The sequence below is a fragment of the Encephalitozoon cuniculi genome, chromosome VIII (assembly GCF_000091225.2).
Source record: "Encephalitozoon cuniculi GB-M1 chromosome VIII, complete sequence".
Classification (NCBI taxonomy): domain Eukaryota; kingdom Fungi; phylum Microsporidia; family Unikaryonidae; genus Encephalitozoon; species Encephalitozoon cuniculi.
In genome coordinates, this window is record NC_003235.1 from 101,138 (window position 1) to 120,652 (window position 19,515).

Consider the following 19,515-nt stretch of genomic DNA (forward strand, 5'->3'; position numbering starts at 1 on the left):
TTTTTGCCAACGAAAAAATTTGCCCTGAAAATGCCAACCGGACATCGCGACCACCTAAAGCGAAAGACGGCGCCGAAGTCGTGGATGCTGGACAAGCAGGGAGGGACGTTTGCACTAATGCCTGCCAGTGGGCCCCACAAGAAGACGGAGTGCATTCCTCTTGGGTATCTGATTTCAAGGTTTCTTAGGTATGCAAGCAATTTCAAGGAGCTTAGTATTATCCTGGCCGAGAAGAACATCAAGGTGAATGGGCGGGTCAGAACAAACTCCCACTTTCCTGTCGGGCTGTTTGATGTTGTATCGATTGAGAAGACGGGAGAGCACTTCCGGGTTCTATACAACGTGCACAAGAAGTTCCACCTCCACAGGATAAGCTCTGAGGAGGCAAGCTACCGTTTGACCAAGGTTACAAAGAAGTATGAGAACCAGGGGATTCCGTACATTGTTTCCAGCTGCGGGCTAAGCATCCGGTTCTGTGACCCGGCCATTGACCTGGGATACACGATCAAGATCTCGAACGAGACATCGAAGGTCATTGAGTACATTGTTCCTGGGCCCGACAAGGTTATATTTGTGTCGAGGGGAAAGGCTAGAGGACGCGTTGGGGTCATAAACACAATCAGTACGCAAGGAAAGGAGACTGTGTATGGAATGACGGATTTTGCAGGAAACACCTTTTCCTGTACAAGCAAAAGCTGCATATTGATTGGAGAGTCCTCCGAAAACATCTGGATCACCCTTCCAAAGGAAAGGGGAATACGTCAATCCGAGCTTGAGAAGATCAACGCCCAGTTAGGGGAGATGATTGATACAGAAGTAGCTGAGGTCAGCGAATAAAATATTCTTCTTTAGTATACTGTGCTCCTTAATGTCAAAAAAGACTACTGGGACATCTGCCTCTGATGCAGCACTCCTCGCACCTTGGCCTTTTCGCAACACATATTGTCTGCCCAAACCCAACCAGAATGTTGTTTATCGTCTTCCACTCCTTCCTTGGGACAACCCTCTCCAGCTCTCTTCGGGTGCTCTCGACATCTCTGGTTCTGACCAGCCCTATTCTGTTTGAGATTCTATGCACATGTGTATCCACACTTATTCCGACAGTGCGATTACATGCATGACTCATGTACAGAAGTGCCATCTTGTTTCCAATCCCCGGGAGAGAAATCAAGTCCTTCATTTCCCTTGGAAGACCCTTCTCCCTCAGGATCTCTGCAATCTTCTTCAGATTCGCAGCCTTTCTGTTGTGGAACCCGACTTTCTTGATGCATTCGTTGATGTGCTTAACGTCCGAGTTTGCCACCCTCTCGATCGTCAGTCCCCCACGGGCCTCGCCATCTGTAGCAGCACTCTCTGGAAGAAGCTTCCTCAGCCTTGCCATGGCCTCGTAGGTCACCTCGTCCTTCGTCTGCGAGGACAGAAGAAGAGAAACCAGGATGTGGAACCTCCTTTCTTCTTCTGTGCGGCATGACGGAGTGATGGAGCATCCCATTGTGTCCACAGGAGACACGATATCCTTCCTTTGCATCTTGATCTCAAGGTAAAGTCCCAAGGGCCCCTCTCTTTCTTCTCCAGATGCGCTCCCCATATGCCTGGAATGGGCTCGACTTCCTCGTTCAGTTTCTCGATAAAACACCAAATCAAGACTTCCCTAGAGAGCAATGCTTGAAAATGTCAGGACATATCTGAGGATCAAGCCACAGGCAATTCCAGAGGACATAGTTGTTGGCGGAGACTCAGTAATCGTGGATGGAAGCAGCTTCTGCTTCGACAGGGTTTTCAGAGGCTCCACGCAGCAAGAGGTTTTCCAGGAGATATCAAAGAGTCTTCTGGTGGAGTGCATGCAGGGATACAACTGCACGCTGTTTGCATATGGACAAACAGGGAGCGGGAAGACCTACACCATACAGGGAAACGCCCACAGCATTGGGATTGTTCAGAGGTCGCTGAGCCTCCTGCATAGGAATGCAGATCTCAGGATTTCCCTTTCCTTTGTTGAGATATACAACGAGACGATGCTGGACCTGTTTGACCCCGAGGCTATCCTATCGATACGGGAAGACCCGCTTTGTGGGGTGGTTGTTGACGGCCTGACTATTGTGGACTGCGACAGCTACGAGAAGAGCATGGAGATGTATTCCAGAGGGACAAGGACAAGGAGGACGTCCTCCACGTCGATGAACAAGGAGAGCAGCAGAAGCCACTCTGTTTTCACTGTGTATCTCAAGAGCAGCGGGGAAGTGATGTCGAGGTCGTCGAGGGTGTGCTTTGTTGATCTTGCAGGGTCTGAGAGGCTGAGGGAGAGAGAGGTGGAGGAGACGAAAATGAAGGAGACTGCCAACATAAACAAGTCTCTCCTGTACCTTGGAAAGGTGATCAACAAGCTCAGCAACGGTGAGGAGGGGCACATAGGATATAGAGAGTCCAAGCTTACTTTCCTACTCAAGGACTCGCTGGGGGGAAACTGCAAGCTGACGGTCATCGGAAATGTCTCTCTGGAGAGTAGAAGCGACAGCATAAACACAATGAACTTTCTTCAGAGATCCAAGATGATAAGGAACCTTGCGGTTGTGAACTCCGATGTAAATGGAGAGTTGGAAGAGGTGAAGAGCAGGCTGAAGACCCTGGACAGCGAGAACCAGAGCCTGAAGGCCCGCATTGCTCTTATAGACAGCCAGATCCAGGAGGAGTCTAGGGCTCTTCCTTCGTACCATTATGACATCAAAAGGGTGAAGGATGCAGTCGACGACATCATGAGCACTGTTCTGGATCTAGGAGAGACCGTTGGGAGGGTATCAGGGGTCGAGTTTGACAAGAACAGAAGGCTTCTTCTCAGCATCCACGAGTGCTTCATGTCGATGCACAGAAGGCAAGAGGATGCAGAAAGCTCCACGAAGAGAAAGAGGAGGGACGCGAAGGAGTAAATGAATAAAGATGCTATGTTTGAAGCGTAGGTTCGACGGCGGCTGCAGCACCAAGATCTGTAAATTCCGATATTTTGGATCCCTGACTTACCATGGAGTTGGCATCGCAATGGGTTTTCTGGCAAAACAGCAACGACGAGTCGAATGCCAAAAGCTGGGGGGACGATCTTGTGGCGGTTGGAGAGGTGTCAACGGTTCCCGAGTTCCTGTATCTCTGTGACGAGATATCGAATGCGGGGATTGGTAGGCTGTGCACGATGAATTTGTTCAGAAAGGGAATCAAGCCGATGTGGGAGGACGAAGCGAATATAGACGGAGGAAGGATTATAATGGACGTCCCCGTTTCTGGGAAGGACAATGTTGGTGAGCTGTGGAAGAGGACAATGGCATTTTGCGTGTCGAACACTGTCGACAACATATGCGGATGTGTGTTCAACGAGAAGCAGTCATTCTATAAGATAGCCATTTGGTTTGGGAAGGATTATAACCAGGATGTCATCAAAGACATGTGGCAGGAGGCCCTTGGGCCTGGAAGGCTATCCATCTACTCGTTTCTACACAAGAAGTCATTGGACAGCAGCAAGGGAAAGAAGAAGTGGGGAGGCAGAAGATAAAGGATGATGGACCCTAATAAAGTTATCTTTGTTTAGTTAGTCGGTAGGCAATCTCTTAGGCACATCACCTTCTGGCGCCCTTTTTTGTTACAGACGTGACTTTTACAAAGCCGTCGGGGCAGATGTCGGAGAGAATTGATAGTTTCGACTCGTCAAGGAGTAGGTTCAGAAACTCCTCGGACTCGGCCTTGCTGAATCCTGCAACATTGGAAATGATCTTGGCCGCATCTGAAAACGATTTTCCAGAGATCCTCCTCTCCATGTAGCTAAGGGCCACCGATGGATTTCTGGAGTGGAGAAAGCTTCTTGACTTGACGCAGGTCTCAAGAACCTTCGAGCGATCAAGATCTCTGCTCGGATGTTTCTTCAGAGATAATGAGGAAAGATCCTCGAAGAACTCCTGGGGCTTCTGTGGAGGCTTCTTGGTGATGGCATTCTCCTCAAAGTATTTGTCGAGCTTCTCAGACGAAAGAAAGTCTCCAAGATCGTTGACAAGGCTGCTGTACGGTACAAATCCCTTGTCTATATCTCTTCTGACCTCTGCATCTTCCAACTCTCCACCGTTGACTTTCGACCTCATCTCTCGGTCGGTAAATGGGCCGTGGATGCAGCCGCCTCTTTTCACAAGCCACGAGAAGGAGGGGTTCTGCGGGGCTCCGAGGACAAAGTTTCCTCTCTGGTCGAAATGCCCCTGGTCTGCCCTTGCTAGGTCCACGTCCCACATCGACTCAGACTCCTTTCTTACCGTCTTCTTCTGGGGCCATCCTCCCTTTCTGCTTGCGATGGCGAGTATCCGCTTCCTTAGGATGCACATTTTCTCTTCCTTGGAGTACTCTTGGAGAATCTTCGGCCTCCGGCTTTCCTCGGTGCACAGCGTCTTGTCAAGAACAAAGTCGTCTGGCTTTACCGGATGAATCTCTGCAAAGTTTATTGGTAGCATGGGTGTCCACAGCGAGAGAACTAAAGTAGATGCAGTTTGACCTGGAGCCCACGCTAAACACTACTGTAAAAAGCCTTTTCGACTACATCGTTTAATGGGGAGGAAACCGAGAGCTCCTGTCTGGTTTGTAATGGTCTGGGTCTGGCTCAAAGCTGTCTTTCCTGTTTCTTGAAGGCGTTATTGGATCTATGTTGATCAGGGGGTTGGAGTCTTCGTCCTCCTCGGAATGTTTGGGCGGAGAGCGAAAGATGCTTGGGTCCACAAGTGATCCCCTGGGGTGTCGTCTTCTTGTTTTCGCCACACTTATCCCCCTCATGTCTGGAAACAGGTCGTCTCTTCCAACGTGTCCGAAGTCTCCTTCTGGGGGGCCTAGTCTGTCAAGAAGGCCATCCACGTCAGGCTGGCTGAAGGCTTTAGATTCATAGATCCTAACAGTCTTGCCTCCGTTTGAGACGAGGTACGTACCGTCAGGGGCCCTTTCGACCCTGTATCTTTCTCTCAGCATGTCCAGAAGCGCATCAGGTTCCATGTTGGGATTATTTGGAGGTGGAATATAAGTCTTGCGTTTTGGCTTGAGAGCAGACACGAGCTGAATAATAGTCCAAAAATCTCTCCCTCCAATGAATAAAGAGGAAGGGCTTCTTGAGAGGATCGAGGACAAACTGCGGGAGCTGAAGTTCAGCATCAACTCGGACGTCGTGCAAAGGATTTCCGAGATGTTCGTGAGCCAGGACAACACTGGTGAGGGTCTGGACATGTTTGTCAACAGGCTGGCAGAAAACGGTACACTGACGAAGTTGCAGCTGAACTCCAAGGAAGGAGACAGGAAGGGATTTGACGAGGAGTGGAGGGCATCTCGGAGAAGTGGGGTTTATTCGGAAAGAATTACTCCGGAGACATTCAGGCTGAACTACTATCCAAAGGACGAGGAGACGATCAGGTTTCTCAGCTCGATACTTGTCAGCGACATTCCATTTGGGTTTCTGAATCCTGAGCAGAAGACAAGGCTGATCGAGTCGACGGAGCTGATCGAGATCAAGCGTGGGACGTTTGTTATGCATGAAGGAGAAATTGGGTCGCAGATGTACATTGTTGCCAGTGGAGAGTTTGAGGTTACAAAAGGAGGGACGCTTCTCAGAAAGCTGACGAAGGGATGCTTTTTCGGGGAGATAGCCCTTCTGCACAACATCCCAAGGACGGCCACGGTGAAGGCAGTGACCGACGGCAAAGTGTGGGTTGTGGAGCAAACATCCTTTTCTGGAATAAGAATGGTGGACAGGATCCTGAACAAGAAGATTGTTCTTGAGGGCTTAAGGGAGCACAGGGTCTTTCCACTGTTCAGGGACGAGGACTACGAGCGTGTTCTGAACTCGCTAAGTTTTGTGTATTACAAGAAGGGGAGTAGAGTCGAAGTCAAGAGCTCTGAGTTCCTAATGAGTTTGTTTGATGGAGAAGTTGATGACGGGGAGGTTAGGAAGATCAAGGCCAAGGAGATCATCAGCAAGGGATTTACGGCGGTGAGTGCGATCCAGGGGGCACACATATCGAGAGATCCCTGAGGCTGGTGGAGCCGAGAAGTGTGGAAGGGAGGAGAAGCCACAGAGAAATAAATGTTTTGTCTAAGGACTGTGGGGGAGCAGAGGGAGATGTTGGGTCATCTTAGGAGTGGCAAGTGACCTTAGTGTAGTGGTTATCACGTTCGCCTAACACGCGGAAGGTCCCCAGTTCGAGCCTGGGAGGTCGCATTCTTTTGTTGCAGGGAGGTGCAGCAAGCAAAAAAGAATCTCCCAAGCTGGAGTCGAACCAGCGGCCATTCGATATCAGCACACCTCTACAGTCGAATGCTCTACCACTGAGCTATTGAGAGCTAGTATGCCTCACACACCTGCCTTTCATCGCCTGGCACATCTCCTATAAAATATTTAATGTCAAGGGGTGAGCCCGTGTATGCCTGAACCACAAGACCTACAGCTCTCTAATGTTCTTCGACTTGAACGGTGACCTAGGAAACGAGGAAAACAAAAGATCCATTTCGGTCTCGTCCTCCTGTGACGCTCTGCTGGCTTCCTGTACGGGCCTCTTCGACTTCTCCGTGATCTCCCTGAGTGCAGTGTATCTCTTTCTCTGCTTTGCCTTGCTGGGCGTGAACTCTTTGATGTGCGGATTGTAGTTCTCCTTGTCAGGTGAGTTTTCGAACCCTAATGCATCTGGCCTCTCGTACCTCATGAGGGATTGGACTCTCTGCCTAATAATTCCATTTTGGAGGGAAGTTCCTGAGGCCTTTAGAAGGGCATATACATCTTGAGAAGAAACAGATGCTCTATATTTATTCTTGGATAGACAGATTGACATTCTCTTCTTCCATCCTCAGCACCTCCCGGTTCTTGCCCGTGGGAAAGAACACCTCCTTGAGCCCAGACCCAAAGTATCTGTAGTCTAGGATGCAGTAGTAGAGGAAGCATGTGTTGATGGTGCCTTCAAAGATGTTTCTGATGATGAAGAATCTAAAGTTAAAGACATTCACTTACCTTCTTAAAGACCAGCATGGTTCGTCGCTGTATTTGTAGAGAGTAACTTGGAACACACAATATGAGATGTTCAGTGCAACGATCATGATCAGGAGCATCCTCTGCTCCTCGTCCTCCTCGTTCTGCCGAACAAACATCAAGAAAAGCATAGCTATCTCAAAGGAGTGGTCGAGTACTATGTACATCATTCTCATACTGCCTACTGGACAGCACTTGAGCCCCTCGATCTGGAGATAGACCCCCTGGATGGCCATCAAGATCATCAGGAACTTTGTTGCCTCATATCTTGCTCTTGTCTTGTATGCAACTTAAAATTACATGCTCGCACTTACTCTTCGTCTTGGTACAGGCCCCCGTGTACTTGAAATAAAACCACTCGAACATATCTCCGTACTCCTTACATATGAAGTGCACTCTGACCACCTCGCAAAAGCATAGCCCCAGATACATAAAGGATAGCACCATGACGTCCATCTCCTTCAGATGGAACTTGAAGAGAGTCTCGATAACCACAGATGCCTCAAGAGTCGCCATGAGAGCAATGGCCCAGTATGCCTTGCACTGCTCTATGTTCTTCCGTGATATGGCGTTTTCAAGATAGATGAACATGTAGATGTTTGTGAGGGAAAGCGACAGACACATCGGCTTGAGTACAGATCCCCTCCCCGAGATAAATGATTTTCTCATAAACCCTACCCCAACAACCGTTAGTCTGAGGGCCAGATATACGAATGAGGCTTTCCTCCCATACTCCAGCAGCCCATTTTTCCTGAGCAAGTCCATTCGATGGGCAGCGGAGTAATAAAGGTAGATATGTTTATCACGAATTAATGAGCTGGGGATCTACTTAAATGAATAGCCTCCCATCCTAAGGCATTCTGCTTTAATTTAGCCAAACCACATGATCAATTGCCTTTGATAAATTAAATCAGGCGGTCGAGCACTAGTGCCTAGCCTACTCAAAACCCATCTCCAGGCCAGTCAGCCCTTATGAGGACAATCTTGCCGTAGGCCTGCTTCTGTATTGGGATAACACACCCCCTCGAGCTCAACTCAAGCATTCTATAAAAGATCCGAGCCCTTCTTTGCCTGCTTCCAACTGCATGTTCATCGAAGTCTAGGATGCTATGGGAAAGGTCAAGGATGCCTTCGTCGGAAATGGGGTCTGAGAAGTCATACCTGGTGGAGTGCACAGAGGAGCTGCGGCCTCTCTCTACAGAGCCGAACGTGGACACCTCGCTGTACTCAACTTCAATGCTTTGGGCATCTGGGATCGTCCTCCTGGCCTCTCTGATGACAAAGGCCTCCTCCTTTGCAGGCTCCAGGGCTTCCATCTCCTTCCCGCCCCTGGATGTGTCTGGAATGATCATTCCACTGGTACTGAGTACCATCACTTTGTCAAATACATTTCTACAGCGTCTTCTTGGTGAGCATTGCAGGATATCTGCAGGATCTAGCGCCTCACTGTAGCTAAGCATCAAGCTGTCTGTGTGGTGGGTGTCGTTGAATTCGGAGCTGTATCCATTCGATACAAGTCCGGTGTCCATAGAAAGCATGTTTCTCTCTTTCCGCCTCCAGGGCCCTTCCCTCTTCTTCCCATCCAATATCTTCACCAACGACCTGATCTCGAATAGGCAAATCCTGACCTTGGCCTCATAGGTCTTTGCCACCACCCTGAGCAGTAACGAGCAGACCCGAAGGCTGCATGCCCGCATAGAGCCCATGGCGACTTCTATGATCCTAGAAATCTTGACCTTGTCCGCGTCTTTCCTGTTAACCCTGCATCCCCTTCCCCCATTTCGAAACGCACGGAATAGGAGAGACACCTCCTCACTCTCGAGAAGACCTCTTCCATCCAAAGGCATAGACACTCGCTTTACATACAATTTAATCGTTTTAAGATACACACTAAATAAAGAAGTCAGCCATGGACTCCTTCCGGGCTTCTTTGACTCCCATGCCTGTTGATGGCGTCAACCAGCTCACTTGGGTCAAAAGGCATTAGAAGGGCCTCCGTAGCTCTAATCCCCAGAATGTTCGCATACTCGCTCTTGAATCCTTCGTCGACAACCAGAACAATCGGAACCTCCTCGTCTTCGTCCCTTATTCGGCTCACAGCCGTAATGCATCGGGGCGAGTTGGCATACAACACAACTACATCGTACCTCCATCTCATGATGCTTCCCACATCGGCGCTCTCCTCCACCACGGTCAGAGAGTAGTTTGGAATCTTTAGGGCTCCGTAGACCCATTCAGACCCAGGAACACCCTCCCTGACAAACAGAACACTTGTCTTCAAAGCAATTCTCATTCTTTCGTGGTAAATGTATTTCTTTATCTCGTTGATGTCCTCAACAACAGTTTGAAGATACTTGGAAATACTCCGCACAGTGTCAAGCACGTGCGATTGGTAGACTATTCCGCTTTCAATCTGCTTTGGGTTTGTTCCTCCAGCCCCACACCCTTCGCTCGGCGCCTTCTTCCTCCTGATCTTGCTCAGCAGCTCGTGCTTCCCCCGTTGGAAATGCTTGTTCCTGTACTCCCACATAGCCTCAATGCACCCGGTCCTTTCTCCATCTCTCCGTACCTTGTAGAAGTCGTACTTGTTGAGCTGCCTGACAAAGGAACTCCAGTTCTTGTGCCTGAAGTGTTTCTCAAGAACAAACTCAGAAAAGCCCTGCTGGTCAGATATGACAAAGCTTCTTCCATCGGGCATCCATGATATGTACGGATAGTTCTCGGGCTCCTCGAGTATCTGGAAAAGCTTCACCACAAACTCAGACCCCGTCGCCAATCGCATAGACATCATCCCAAGGTCCACCCCTTCCCCGCAGCCAGTCCTTAACTCAATTAAGGCGCAATATCACACTTTCCATATCGGGAAGGCATCGCGTCCATACTAACAAAGAATAAACATTTATTTCAATCACCTTTCACTTTCTTAAAGTACAGCCTTCCGTTCCTTACATCGACGTCATTTCCTTTCGGCGTCCTGACCCCAATCTTCAGCCTGAATACAGTGTTTCGCTTGTTCAGCTGCTGTCTGTATCTTCTCTGACCCTTCTGCTTTCTCTCATCTCCATAAATAGAGTTTATGTATCTCTGCTGATAATACAGGAGCAGCTCGCACACCAGCGTCTCCTCAGTTGCCAACGATCTGCTCTCAAGCACCGCTGCCTCCTTCATCAGACTAACCACCTCATCGATCTCCGATGGAATGACCTCCATCTCCCTGCTGTTTGCAAATAGCATGTCCTCATACACGCCAGACCCAAACACATGGTATGGAAGAAGGCACTCATAGGCATGATTGGCATTCATGAATCCTCTAAAGTCGGGCTTTCCAATCTGGAACAGGTCCTTCTGCAGAAACCCCAGCACTTTCTGTCTGCGCGCCTGCGCCTGCTCGTAAAGATTGCCATACAGGTATCCGTAGCTCCCACCATCAGCCCCTTTCGACTTTTTGTAAGGCCCACGAGCCCCCTTTATTTTCTCTGCTCCAAGGGCTCCATAGAATTCCCTTGTGCGGGAAGAGTCCTTGCCATCTCCGTGGGCCAAACCGTTCCTTCCCAGGGATTCGCTTCGCCCAAAGCCATTCGTGCCAGAGTTTGCTTCGTCGGGCTTATCCGACGTCCACCCCATTTTCAGGCCCAAAAAATTTCAGAAATTTACAGCCGTGGGGTGTGTCCTCGGCCACATGCATCTCCACACAAAGCCGAGATGCGGGAAGATCTCTACAGACAAGGCTGCAATGGTCTGCGATAGATGCTCAGGGAAGTGCTACATTTGCACCCTGGATGCTGGCACATCTCCAACAAGGGTCTACATCTGCACCTCATGCTTCCATTCCACATACAAGGACAGATGTATTGTGTGTGGACTCAAGGATCCAAGAAACACCGCACATTGCTGCCGAGAATGCCGGCTTCTGCAGAAAAACCACGACAGGTGTCCCGTAGTCATCCAATAAAGCGGCGCTGCCATGGATATCGTTTAATAGTATAGGATACAGAATCCTAGCCTCCGTTCCCCTTTGCTGGCCACTTGTTCGGGCTGTTGTTCGACACGTTCTTTACGTGCGGAAACAGCTGCTCTACATCAATCTCATATCCATTCGAGAAGTATCTCTCAAGAGCCCTGTGGTCTTGCATCTTCACCTTGAAGTTTATTGCCGGGTCCTTGGCAAAGTCTGGGACAACGAAGTCTGGATCCAGGATGGCATCGTCCTCGCCCACTTGTGGTATCTTTGTTTTCGCCCTGTAAATGTGCTGGGGAACCCTGCCTGCCGACCTGAGGAGTTGGTGGTCTATTGCTTGCTTGTAGAGATTGTTTCCGTTAAATCTTCTTGTGGGCTCGGGCTCCTTGGGATCCTTTCTGGGAGAGAGCCGGGGGCCCGGAATATGTGGAGAGTGCTTCCTGCCCTTGTCTCCCTCTTGCATCCCCAAGCCCTCTGTTCCATTCCTGGTGCACACAGATCCGTTCATCCTTTCGAGGTGTCTTTTCTTCAGCTGCAACCACGCTGCATTCAACTTCGAGTTCGCACTGAAGCTCTTGCCGTCCACTGGCCTAGATGGATTTCCTTCTGCCCTCTCTCCCGCCCCTGTATCACCAGGAGAGGCCTCGGCAACCTCTCTTCTTTTGGGAGGATCGATCCCAAGGTCTTTGGCTGCAGAGAGTCTTTTGAGCTTTGTTCCCTTGCAAAGCTCCGAAGAGGCCAGGTCTGCCATGATCGAGCCCTCTTTCACAGCCAACTCCCTATACCCAAGGGGTCTGCATCTCTTGTCTGCATCCAAACAGGAGGGCATCAGGTGTGGATCCACCTGCCCTTTCTTCTCTTCCTGCACAGAGAGCCCTTCATCCAGCTTTGTGTTCCTGCTTTTTATAACAGGAATATGGCTTGGAATCAGACTCTCCTGGTCAAACACGCTTCCGTCAAAGTCTTCATCGTACTGGAAGGCCTCGTTCTCCTTGTCCATCCCTGAGGCATCTTTCCCTTCTCCAGGCTCCTTCACAGCAACCTCCAGAGCATCTCTGTCCCCTACATTTCCTCGTCCATGCATCACCCGGTCTCTTACCACAGCAATCGCCTCTCTCCATTCCTCCAGAAGCTCCGTCAGCAGCTCCATTAAGGGATCAAAAACTCTTGCTTACATACCAGATCGCCGCATAGGGCTCTATCCCAGAAGGTCAAAGTTCATCATCAGGGACCCTGCTGCAAGCTTATCTCCAATGTCCACAACATTTCTGATCCTGGCCCAGTAGTCTCCTCCCCGAGGATCAAAAAACTCAACCATCCTTCTAAGCTCAGGACCAACTTCCCCGCTAACACAGTAGTACAATATATAGTTGTCTCCATCGTCCTGGTTCCTCAATATCCTTTCCCTATAGTATCCCTTCATCGAGGTGATGCAGTCCTTGCACATCCCATTCCCATTGCATTCCCTGATCTTTACTTTCTTGTACGCATAGTACCCAGAGTACCTGTTTCCTTCGGGGACATCCTTGTTCTCATAGTATCTTATCTCAGAGTCAATCAGCTCAGACCTTACATGCTTTCTCGAGTTGTAGAGGACAGGCAGAGAGACCCTCCCCAGCTTCCTGGATATCACAAACCTTTCAAACCACACCCACTCTTCAGTTCCAAACGCCTTCACAAGTCTGTTGCTTAGCTCCAGCGCCTTTTCCATGTCTAGCCTCTTCAGATACCTCAGATATCCAATTCCGACCTTGGCATTCCCAGGATATCTCTCCATGCACTCCTCGTATATTCTGCAGGCATCCATTCCCCTCCTTTCAGCCAGCTCCGCATACAGCAGCCAATGCTTATAGTCAAACAGGTCTTCTCTCAGCTCCTCAGTGGCCCTTTCCATGTTTATCTGTGCAAGTATCACATACTTTCTGATCGTCTTCATCTTCCCAGGAATCGCCAGGTAGCTGCTGTGGTAGTCTCCGCACATGTAGTACATCTTCGACCTGGCAAGTACAAACATCTTCTTCTCCTTCCCGTAGTACTTTGCTCCACCCTGCAGAGTCTTTTCAGCCTTCCGGAAGTATCTGACGTCTTTGCTGGTCATAAACAACCTCCACCACTCCCTAGCCTTCATGAGATCAACAAAGTACCTCCGAGACCCCATCACAAAAAACCTGTCTATGAATTCGCCATCCAGAAAGTGCTGTTTTGCAACATTGTAGCAGGAAATGAAGGTCTCGTCATCGTGAAGCCCGTGCCTGCTCATCGAGACAAACAGGGACCATAGATCAGAGGAAAGGGCGGTCATTGGCTCCACCTTGACCGTCTCGAGATAGCGCAGAACATTGGGTTTAGCAAGAATCCGGCTAGGGAGGTCAAGTCTCTTTCTTCCATTGCGAAGGACATAAAGAGTCCTTTCTAGTCCAAGGCCGAACAGATCCTCAACCAATGCAGAGCTGTTTTCACCCCTGAGTAGGTAGATCAGGATTTGGTCAGAACACATCCCCTTGCTTTTCAGAGCATTATGCAGAGACATCGTAAGTCGGTAATCCGGGCTGCTGTTGACAAACATGTCTGCCAGCCTCTCCTCCTGTGTCTCCAGAACACAGTCATACAGGAACATCTGCCTCTCAGCGATATCTGCCAGATTCTCGCTCAGCATCCTCCGGAGCTCAAAGCTTCTCGGATGCCTTTCAACGCCAGTCCTCAGCACCCTAATGCTTCCGTCTCTTGCAAATAGCCTTATATAGAAATCCTCGTCTGCATCCACAATCTCCAGCGCCTCATCAAGGAGGTCAGGTGTATAGCATCGGTCGATGATCTCCCTCCACAGTTCCCCATCCTTGATGTCCCGGCCCTCAAGCAGTATCCGAACACCCTCGTCCCCATCCACGATTCTGCTGAGTCTGATTCTTGCATGCACATTCAGGCGGTTCTTCCTTATCAGAGTCTGGAGAACATGTATTTTCCATGCACCGTTGTCGCAGGCAGACTCGTTCTCATCCACATCCGCTTCTCCCACTCTCCGAGCGAAAAGACTCTTGGGAGCGGGCTCCTTGATATCCATCTTCTCAAGCATCTTCACCTCCTCATTGGTGAGTATCCTCTGCTGCTCTCTTACCCTCGACTTCCTTCTTTTTTCCTCTATTGCATTGTACACCTTGTCCTCCTCCTCGTCGTGCGCAGGAGGTGTGCTCTGTGAAAAGAGACTCCTTATGTCGAAGAGCTTCTTTCCTCTTCCCATCTCTGCACTACCACAGAGAACACAAATATAAATTGTGCCTGGGGCATAAAACTGTGTAAGATGGAGGAAGAGAAGGACACCAAGAAGAAAAGAGTATCCTTTGCACCTGAGCCGCAGGTGATGTACATATATCCTGAGGAGGAGAATAGAAGCAACAGGACGATGGACTCCGGAGTGATAAGCGAGGACGAGATTTCTGTGGAGCTGACTGTGGACCATCTTCGGGCCGGAGAGCTGCAGAACGGTGAAGATGAGCGAGAAGGAAACTTTCTCAATGCGGAGTTGAATGACCTGGTGTCTTGTAGCACAAGCAGCCGTGCAAACGAGCGTGACGGTCCCACCAACGAAGATGTCTTTGGTGGTCGCAAGGACGTCCAAGACGTTCTGCAAGGAAGCAGCGCACACACAGAGAGTCCTCCTGGATGCACCGATGGGGAGCCTGTGGGTGTTGAGGCTGGTTCCGCTAAAGATGGAGATGGCTGTGAAGGATTGCTGACGCTCAAGCCTTCGAAGGCTGAGAATGCAAAAGAGGAGTTTGAAGACACATTAATCAGCAACGAGACGATTAATGTGGAGGAGATTATAAACACCCAGGATCTCCGGAAGATGATTCCACAGGCCAGGAGAGAGGCTGTGAATGTTTCTGAAATGCTAGTTTCGAAGGGGATCCGGTTTCTTGACAGCCTTGTTGTGTCGAACACAAGAAGAGACACGATGTCGAAGTCGCGGAACGAGGTTCATCCCAGGCAGGAGAAGTTCTACGCGAATTTTGTGGAGCCTCGGACGCGGTTTTTTCTGGACTTCAGTTCTGAGCTCGAGGACCGGATGTCTCGGCAGGAGAAGGTGAATGCGGATCTGGAGAGGGAGTTTGTTGTTTCTGGAACTGTGCTTGAGAAGGCAGATGCTTCGAGTCAGCTCAAGGCCCTGAAGACGGAGTGCAGAATGAGAGCAAAGATTGAGTGGTATGAGCTCCGCAAGGAGAAGGAGGTTGAGTTCAACAGAGAGGTGACAGACCGAAAGAACAAGCTTGCGCTGGAGTACAATCTTCTGGCAGGAGGCCTGAAGGAGGTCTCTGAGAAGGTTGAGGACATGAAAAGCAGAAACGAAAAGATGGAGGAGCAGATACGGCGGATAAAGAGCAGGGTCGGGGCTGATGGAGAGGGCAAACACCAGAAGATCTCTGAGCTAAGGACACTGATGAGCGAGCAGGAGGAGATGATTGAGAGTATTGGGAAGGAGCTGAAGGGGCTTTCTGAGGAAAAGATGAAAAGGCAGGTTGAGCGACGTGTGCTGTGTGAAGCCATGGAGAAGACTGAGGCTGAGATAAAGGAGCTTGAGAAGGCGCTGAAGATCCAGAGTGTAACGGAAGCACAGCTGAAGGAGGTAAGGCAAGAGTTTCGAACGCTGTGTGCCGTCTTCAACATGGAGCTGGTGAGGGCAGATGGTTCTGAGGTCAGGTTTAAGCTACTGGGATATGACATCAGGATAGGGCTGGACGCAGGACTTACAATAAGGTCTGTTGATGCTACGGCACTGTGTGATAGAAAGGGGATGGGTGTTTTGCACCACTACTTTGCAAAGCACTTTGGGGGAGCCGGGCTTAGATTATCCAGAGGCGTCAAGGATGCCGTGTTCGTTGCAGCACTGGCGTCGGGCCTGTACAAGGAGCTGGAGATAGTCAAGAAAAGCCATGGGGTGGAATGCAGCCTGAGCGGCGATGAGGTCACTGTCGAGATCCTGTTGCTGGATGTACTGAGATGTAGCAAGCGTGGAGTGACCATCAAGATAAGAAACGGGTTTGAATGTCTGGTTGTGTTGGAAGGCAGAAGTAGGCTGTATGACCTCAGAAGTGATGTTGGAGTAGTGTCGAGATCTGTTGAGGAGGCACTTGTAAATTCCGAATAGTCAGTGCTTCGGTGGATCTGCCTTCAGACGAGGCCTGAGATCCGAGAAATAAACCACTAAGAATTTATTGATGAGATCCTTTGCTACGCCCCGTCTCTCTCTCCGCCGCCTGGATGCTCCTCCTTCTTTGCTAGTGCATAGTACTCTCCTAGAGACTGGTTGAAGTCCTCAAGGCACCTTATCAGCTCATCCCTCTCAGCATTCTCTGCCTGCATCCCCTCATACAAAGAAACAGCCTTTTCATAGACGAGCCTCTGGTGCTCAATGGACTTGGACAAAAGCTCCAGGTCATCTCTGGGACACGAGGACGAGATGTCGCCTACAACCCTGTCCAAGACCATCCTCAGAGCAGACAAACTCTCGAGATGCTCCCCATCCCTTATTGCCTTCTCCAGCTTTAGATAATCATTCCTGTCCATGGGAAGGGCCAGAGACCCAAACATTTGATTTAGGGCTGGGAGAGCATCACTCCCTGATCCTTTAATGATAAGCATCCATAAATTGATACCTGACGGGCTAAACAATAAAATTAAACAATCCAGGTTCTTTATGGAAAGTCAGGCCGAGCCAGAGAAAAGCATAAGTTACACAAAACTCGCATTTTCTATCTTTATGGCAAGGACGATAGCAATAGCACTTGCTTTACTGGAGGGCCCGTACTTTGCAGCAGGAAGAATGACAAGGACTTTTAAGGTGTTTGTAGTGTTCTTAGACATAACAAACATACTGCAGTTCATATTTCTGTGCGACATAATCTATCGCAAAATCCTGTTTCAGTATCTGCTGTATATCCCCATTCTTGGATACTCCCTGACTCTTACAATCACGCTGATAATCAACGCACATAACACCAGCATCTTTCTGTATACGATGGAACACAGCAACAAGAGCCTGAGCATTTCATACCTCTATGCATACATGGGGATTGTCATCTTTGAAATTGCTCTTCTTCCGATCATATACAGAAGACTCAAGAGCGACTTCATGTGGGCAAACTTCAAGAAGGTAGGGGCCGATCCTGTGATTAATGGTAAGTGGAGATGACTAATTTTAGGTGCTTTTAAGAGGAGAGAGCAGTTTAACGCCATCAGGAGATTCATGATAATCTTTCTGACTGGAGAGATAGCAAGCTTCAACATGAACATCAGAGACCACAAAGATGTTTACTTCTTTATAGTAGGAACACAGATTGGTGTTCTTGTGACAGCAAGTATTTTTGAAAATGAGGAGTATGTGAGGCAGAGAAAGTTCCTTATTCTGGTCTCTGGGCTTTGCACTCTAGGGGGGGTAGCATACACGGTTGTCTACATTTCCCTGGTTTCTGTAGGCTCCAATACCACAAGAAAGTAAGTGGAGATGTTAATTTTAGAGGATCTATCATAGAAATGGTATTCTACACAATCACAATGTTTATTTTTTTCATCGGGGTGCTGAGAGACTATCGGACATTTGGAAAGGGGCTGAAGAACTACTACCATGGAAACCTTGGGATGAGGAAGAAGCTCACTACCTGAGGTGGATCCTCCTGCCGAAAGGTCTGTGACAGATAATAAAGACCAATGTTTTATTGCTCTTGGGCTCTGCACCCTGCATATATCGTCATCCGCCGGTTCCCAAGCACCTGCTGAACCACGCCCTCGTTGCTCAGGTGCCGCAGCACATTCTCTGCAACCCCGAGATTCAGATTGTACCTGCTGCCGATCATGTACCGCGTGACAACACTCGCCCTGCCGACGTCCTTGCGCACCTTTGCCAGGAGCTCCTCGGAGACCGTCACGGCCCTGCGGACCTCCTCCTTCTTCCTTCCGTCGCCCCACTTCTTCTTGTCCTTTCTTGTCCCGGATGCAGCCTTGAGCGCCTTCTTTTCCTTTGACTCCTGGATCTTCTTGACCATTTGGGACTACATTTTTTGCCTCAGAAATCCCCAAGGCCCACACAGTACATAAAAAACATGAGTGTCGAGAGAACTTATCGTTTTAATAAAGCCAATCCAGACATAAAACAACCATCATTACTCTACACCAGAAAGCAAGGTCGTTCAAAGCTCCTTTCCATCTTCGTCAAAAAACTTCACGTCAGGCCCAGTGTTGTTCACCTCCTTCAGATCCCCAAGATCAAACTGAAACTCAGAAGCCTCGGGGAGATCAAAGCCTTTTTTGGATCCTTTGTCGTATAAAAGCCCTTCATCCTTCACGTCAAACCCAGGAAGCTTGAACTCCCGAACCTCAAGGGCATCCTTGCTTCTCTCAGGACTGCCGTTTCCAGCCTCATGGGCCCGAGACTTCTCATCACCTGCATCCAAGTCCAACGCTCCCGCCCCCCTTCTCGTGCTTGCTTTAATCCCAATCGTCCTCTTTGGTATCTCCAGGCTTCCATCAGGCTCCGTTCTTGTCTTGAATACCCCTCTCCGGAACTTCCTCTCGGACAGCGGCTCGCCAGCGTCATCTGATTCATACAGATCCATCATCCCCTCGCTGCAGCTCTCATCACTATACTCGTTAAAGAGCAAATCGTCTATTGCATTTTCCATACTCTCGGTATCATCCTCAACAATCTGGTCAACATCGACATTGTCAAGAATCTTCTTTATCAACGCCGTGTTGTCCTTCTTCTCCTCTTGGTTTTCTCCCATCTCCATCGACTGGGCAATGAGTTGCATGAGTCTATCCGTCTCCTCCTCAGACAGTAACTTCTTCTTTCGAGCCAGCAGAAAGTTCAAGAGCTCCTCATACATCCGTGGGGTTTGTTTTTCGTAAAATATACCTCTTTCCACAAGAGAGGGTGGCTCGCCTGCTCGAGTCAGATGTCAAAAGGCATAGATAGACCACCCTTCAAAACAGTTGGTCTGGGACTTCAAGTAGATCATTTATTGAGCTCGACAAGCTTCGGCTTCCAGTTCCCAGGGATCCTCATCTTACGCTTGTAATACCTTGCAACTCGGTACATCCTCGACGAAACAAGAATGAGCCTGTACTTTGCAGAGTTGTCTTTCCTGTAGATGTTCAGGTGGCTCCTGAGGGTGTTTGCCCGATGAACAAGAGACTCGAGGTCGTGTGGGATCTTTGGAACCACTCCGTTCCTCTGCAGAAACCTTGTAATGCTCTCTCCGAGGACGTCAGAGGCCTTTCCAATCCCATACTCGTCTCTCAGCCGTGTTCCTATATCAGGTGCAGGAACACCCTTGTTCCCCATCTGGATTACATCCGACTTGATCTCGTCGACAGACTTTGTTAGCCACGTCGGGAATGCAGTTGCATATGGCTTGACACTCCCTGAGCGCCCTTTCCCACTAGAATGCATCTTTGCCATTTTTCAGATTGAAGGGCAAAATTTTCAGATCCAAAAATGTGTTTCTCCCGCACAGGGTGCATGGCGCAACTTCTCCGCCTG

General features: G+C 49.4%; 21 protein-coding genes across 21 annotated transcripts, besides 3 other annotated features; 7 read left to right on the forward strand and 14 right to left on the reverse strand.

Annotated features, from left to right (window-relative positions):
• Positions 1-30: 30 nt before the first annotated feature.
• ECU08_0870 (uncharacterized protein) lies at positions 31-837 on the forward strand (the record flags this gene model as incomplete). Its single annotated transcript, NM_001041826.1, has 1 exon — positions 31-837. One exon carries the CDS (start codon positions 31-33, stop codon positions 835-837), a length of 807 nt encoding a protein of 268 aa, NP_597217.1.
• A 34-nt stretch (positions 838-871) lies between these two features.
• Positions 872-1,588, reverse strand: ECU08_0880 (uncharacterized protein; the record flags this gene model as incomplete). The annotated part of the gene is made up of 1 exon (NM_001041827.1): positions 872-1,588. The coding sequence occupies one exon, from the start codon at positions 1,586-1,588 to the stop codon at positions 872-874; it is 717 nt and encodes a 238-aa protein (NP_597218.1).
• A 73-nt stretch (positions 1,589-1,661) lies between these two features.
• ECU08_0890 (kinesin-like protein) lies at positions 1,662-2,924 on the forward strand (the record flags this gene model as incomplete). Its single annotated transcript, NM_001041828.1, has 1 exon — positions 1,662-2,924. One exon carries the CDS (start codon positions 1,662-1,664, stop codon positions 2,922-2,924), a length of 1,263 nt encoding a protein of 420 aa, NP_597219.1.
• A 92-nt stretch (positions 2,925-3,016) lies between these two features.
• Positions 3,017-3,538, forward strand: ECU08_0900 (uncharacterized protein; the record flags this gene model as incomplete). The annotated part of the gene is made up of 1 exon (NM_001041829.1): positions 3,017-3,538. The coding sequence occupies one exon, from the start codon at positions 3,017-3,019 to the stop codon at positions 3,536-3,538; it is 522 nt and encodes a 173-aa protein (NP_597220.1).
• A 64-nt stretch (positions 3,539-3,602) lies between these two features.
• On the reverse strand, positions 3,603-4,478 carry ECU08_0910 (uncharacterized protein; the record flags this gene model as incomplete). Its single annotated transcript, NM_001041830.1, has 1 exon — positions 3,603-4,478. One exon carries the CDS (start codon positions 4,476-4,478, stop codon positions 3,603-3,605), a length of 876 nt encoding a protein of 291 aa, NP_597221.1.
• A 91-nt stretch (positions 4,479-4,569) lies between these two features.
• Positions 4,570-5,007, reverse strand: ECU08_0920 (uncharacterized protein; the record flags this gene model as incomplete). The annotated part of the gene is made up of 1 exon (NM_001041831.1): positions 4,570-5,007. The coding sequence occupies one exon, from the start codon at positions 5,005-5,007 to the stop codon at positions 4,570-4,572; it is 438 nt and encodes a 145-aa protein (NP_597222.1).
• Positions 5,008-5,098: 91 nt separating this feature from the next.
• ECU08_0930 (cAMP-dependent protein kinase regulatory subunit BCY1) lies at positions 5,099-6,037 on the forward strand (the record flags this gene model as incomplete). Its single annotated transcript, NM_001041832.1, has 1 exon — positions 5,099-6,037. One exon carries the CDS (start codon positions 5,099-5,101, stop codon positions 6,035-6,037), a length of 939 nt encoding a protein of 312 aa, NP_597223.1.
• Positions 6,038-6,150: 113 nt separating this feature from the next.
• Positions 6,151-6,223, forward strand: a tRNA (tRNA-Val).
• A 38-nt stretch (positions 6,224-6,261) lies between these two features.
• Positions 6,262-6,345, reverse strand: a tRNA (tRNA-Tyr).
• Positions 6,298-6,309: an intron.
• Positions 6,346-6,443: 98 nt separating the features above from the next.
• ECU08_0940 (uncharacterized protein) lies at positions 6,444-6,704 on the reverse strand (the record flags this gene model as incomplete). Its single annotated transcript, NM_001041833.2, has 1 exon — positions 6,444-6,704. One exon carries the CDS (start codon positions 6,702-6,704, stop codon positions 6,444-6,446), a length of 261 nt encoding a protein of 86 aa, NP_597224.2.
• Positions 6,705-6,804: 100 nt separating this feature from the next.
• Positions 6,805-7,789, reverse strand: ECU08_0950 (uncharacterized protein; the record flags this gene model as incomplete). The annotated part of the gene is made up of 3 exons (NM_001415226.1): positions 6,805-6,982; positions 7,007-7,313; positions 7,339-7,789. 3 exons carry the CDS (start codon positions 7,787-7,789, stop codon positions 6,805-6,807), a joined length of 936 nt encoding a protein of 311 aa, NP_001402252.1.
• Positions 7,790-7,965: 176 nt separating this feature from the next.
• On the reverse strand, positions 7,966-8,871 carry ECU08_0960 (uncharacterized protein; the record flags this gene model as incomplete). Its single annotated transcript, NM_001041835.1, has 1 exon — positions 7,966-8,871. The coding sequence occupies one exon, from the start codon at positions 8,869-8,871 to the stop codon at positions 7,966-7,968; it is 906 nt and encodes a 301-aa protein (NP_597226.1).
• A 56-nt stretch (positions 8,872-8,927) lies between these two features.
• On the reverse strand, positions 8,928-9,815 carry ECU08_0970 (heat shock transcription factor; the record flags this gene model as incomplete). Its single annotated transcript, NM_001041836.1, has 1 exon — positions 8,928-9,815. One exon carries the CDS (start codon positions 9,813-9,815, stop codon positions 8,928-8,930), a length of 888 nt encoding a protein of 295 aa, NP_597227.1.
• Positions 9,816-9,928: 113 nt separating this feature from the next.
• On the reverse strand, positions 9,929-10,648 carry ECU08_0980 (uncharacterized protein; the record flags this gene model as incomplete). The annotated part of the gene is made up of 1 exon (NM_001041837.1): positions 9,929-10,648. The coding sequence occupies one exon, from the start codon at positions 10,646-10,648 to the stop codon at positions 9,929-9,931; it is 720 nt and encodes a 239-aa protein (NP_597228.1).
• A 55-nt stretch (positions 10,649-10,703) lies between these two features.
• Positions 10,704-10,976, forward strand: ECU08_0985 (uncharacterized protein; the record flags this gene model as incomplete). Its single annotated transcript, NM_001415227.1, has 1 exon — positions 10,704-10,976. One exon carries the CDS (start codon positions 10,704-10,706, stop codon positions 10,974-10,976), a length of 273 nt encoding a protein of 90 aa, NP_001402524.1.
• Positions 10,977-11,022: 46 nt separating this feature from the next.
• On the reverse strand, positions 11,023-12,132 carry ECU08_0990 (uncharacterized protein; the record flags this gene model as incomplete). Its single annotated transcript, NM_001041838.1, has 1 exon — positions 11,023-12,132. One exon carries the CDS (start codon positions 12,130-12,132, stop codon positions 11,023-11,025), a length of 1,110 nt encoding a protein of 369 aa, NP_597229.1.
• A 48-nt stretch (positions 12,133-12,180) lies between these two features.
• ECU08_1000 (uncharacterized protein) lies at positions 12,181-14,220 on the reverse strand (the record flags this gene model as incomplete). The annotated part of the gene is made up of 1 exon (NM_001041839.2): positions 12,181-14,220. One exon carries the CDS (start codon positions 14,218-14,220, stop codon positions 12,181-12,183), a length of 2,040 nt encoding a protein of 679 aa, NP_597230.2.
• A 60-nt stretch (positions 14,221-14,280) lies between these two features.
• Positions 14,281-16,125, forward strand: ECU08_1010 (uncharacterized protein; the record flags this gene model as incomplete). The annotated part of the gene is made up of 1 exon (NM_001041840.1): positions 14,281-16,125. The coding sequence occupies one exon, from the start codon at positions 14,281-14,283 to the stop codon at positions 16,123-16,125; it is 1,845 nt and encodes a 614-aa protein (NP_597231.1).
• Positions 16,126-16,208: 83 nt separating this feature from the next.
• Positions 16,209-16,544, reverse strand: ECU08_1020 (uncharacterized protein; the record flags this gene model as incomplete). Its single annotated transcript, NM_001041841.2, has 1 exon — positions 16,209-16,544. One exon carries the CDS (start codon positions 16,542-16,544, stop codon positions 16,209-16,211), a length of 336 nt encoding a protein of 111 aa, NP_597232.2.
• Positions 16,545-16,674: 130 nt separating this feature from the next.
• Positions 16,675-17,639, forward strand: ECU08_1030 (uncharacterized protein; the record flags this gene model as incomplete). Its single annotated transcript, NM_001041842.2, has 3 exons — positions 16,675-17,155; positions 17,180-17,471; positions 17,495-17,639. 3 exons carry the CDS (start codon positions 16,675-16,677, stop codon positions 17,637-17,639), a joined length of 918 nt encoding a protein of 305 aa, NP_597233.2.
• A 50-nt stretch (positions 17,640-17,689) lies between these two features.
• Positions 17,690-18,019, reverse strand: ECU08_1040 (uncharacterized protein; the record flags this gene model as incomplete). Its single annotated transcript, NM_001041843.1, has 1 exon — positions 17,690-18,019. One exon carries the CDS (start codon positions 18,017-18,019, stop codon positions 17,690-17,692), a length of 330 nt encoding a protein of 109 aa, NP_597234.1.
• A 144-nt stretch (positions 18,020-18,163) lies between these two features.
• ECU08_1050 (uncharacterized protein) lies at positions 18,164-18,859 on the reverse strand (the record flags this gene model as incomplete). Its single annotated transcript, NM_001041844.1, has 1 exon — positions 18,164-18,859. One exon carries the CDS (start codon positions 18,857-18,859, stop codon positions 18,164-18,166), a length of 696 nt encoding a protein of 231 aa, NP_597235.1.
• Positions 18,860-18,987: 128 nt separating this feature from the next.
• On the reverse strand, positions 18,988-19,434 carry ECU08_1060 (ribosomal 40S subunit protein S13; the record flags this gene model as incomplete). Its single annotated transcript, NM_001041845.1, has 1 exon — positions 18,988-19,434. One exon carries the CDS (start codon positions 19,432-19,434, stop codon positions 18,988-18,990), a length of 447 nt encoding a protein of 148 aa, NP_597236.1.
• Positions 19,435-19,515: the final 81 nt, after the last annotated feature.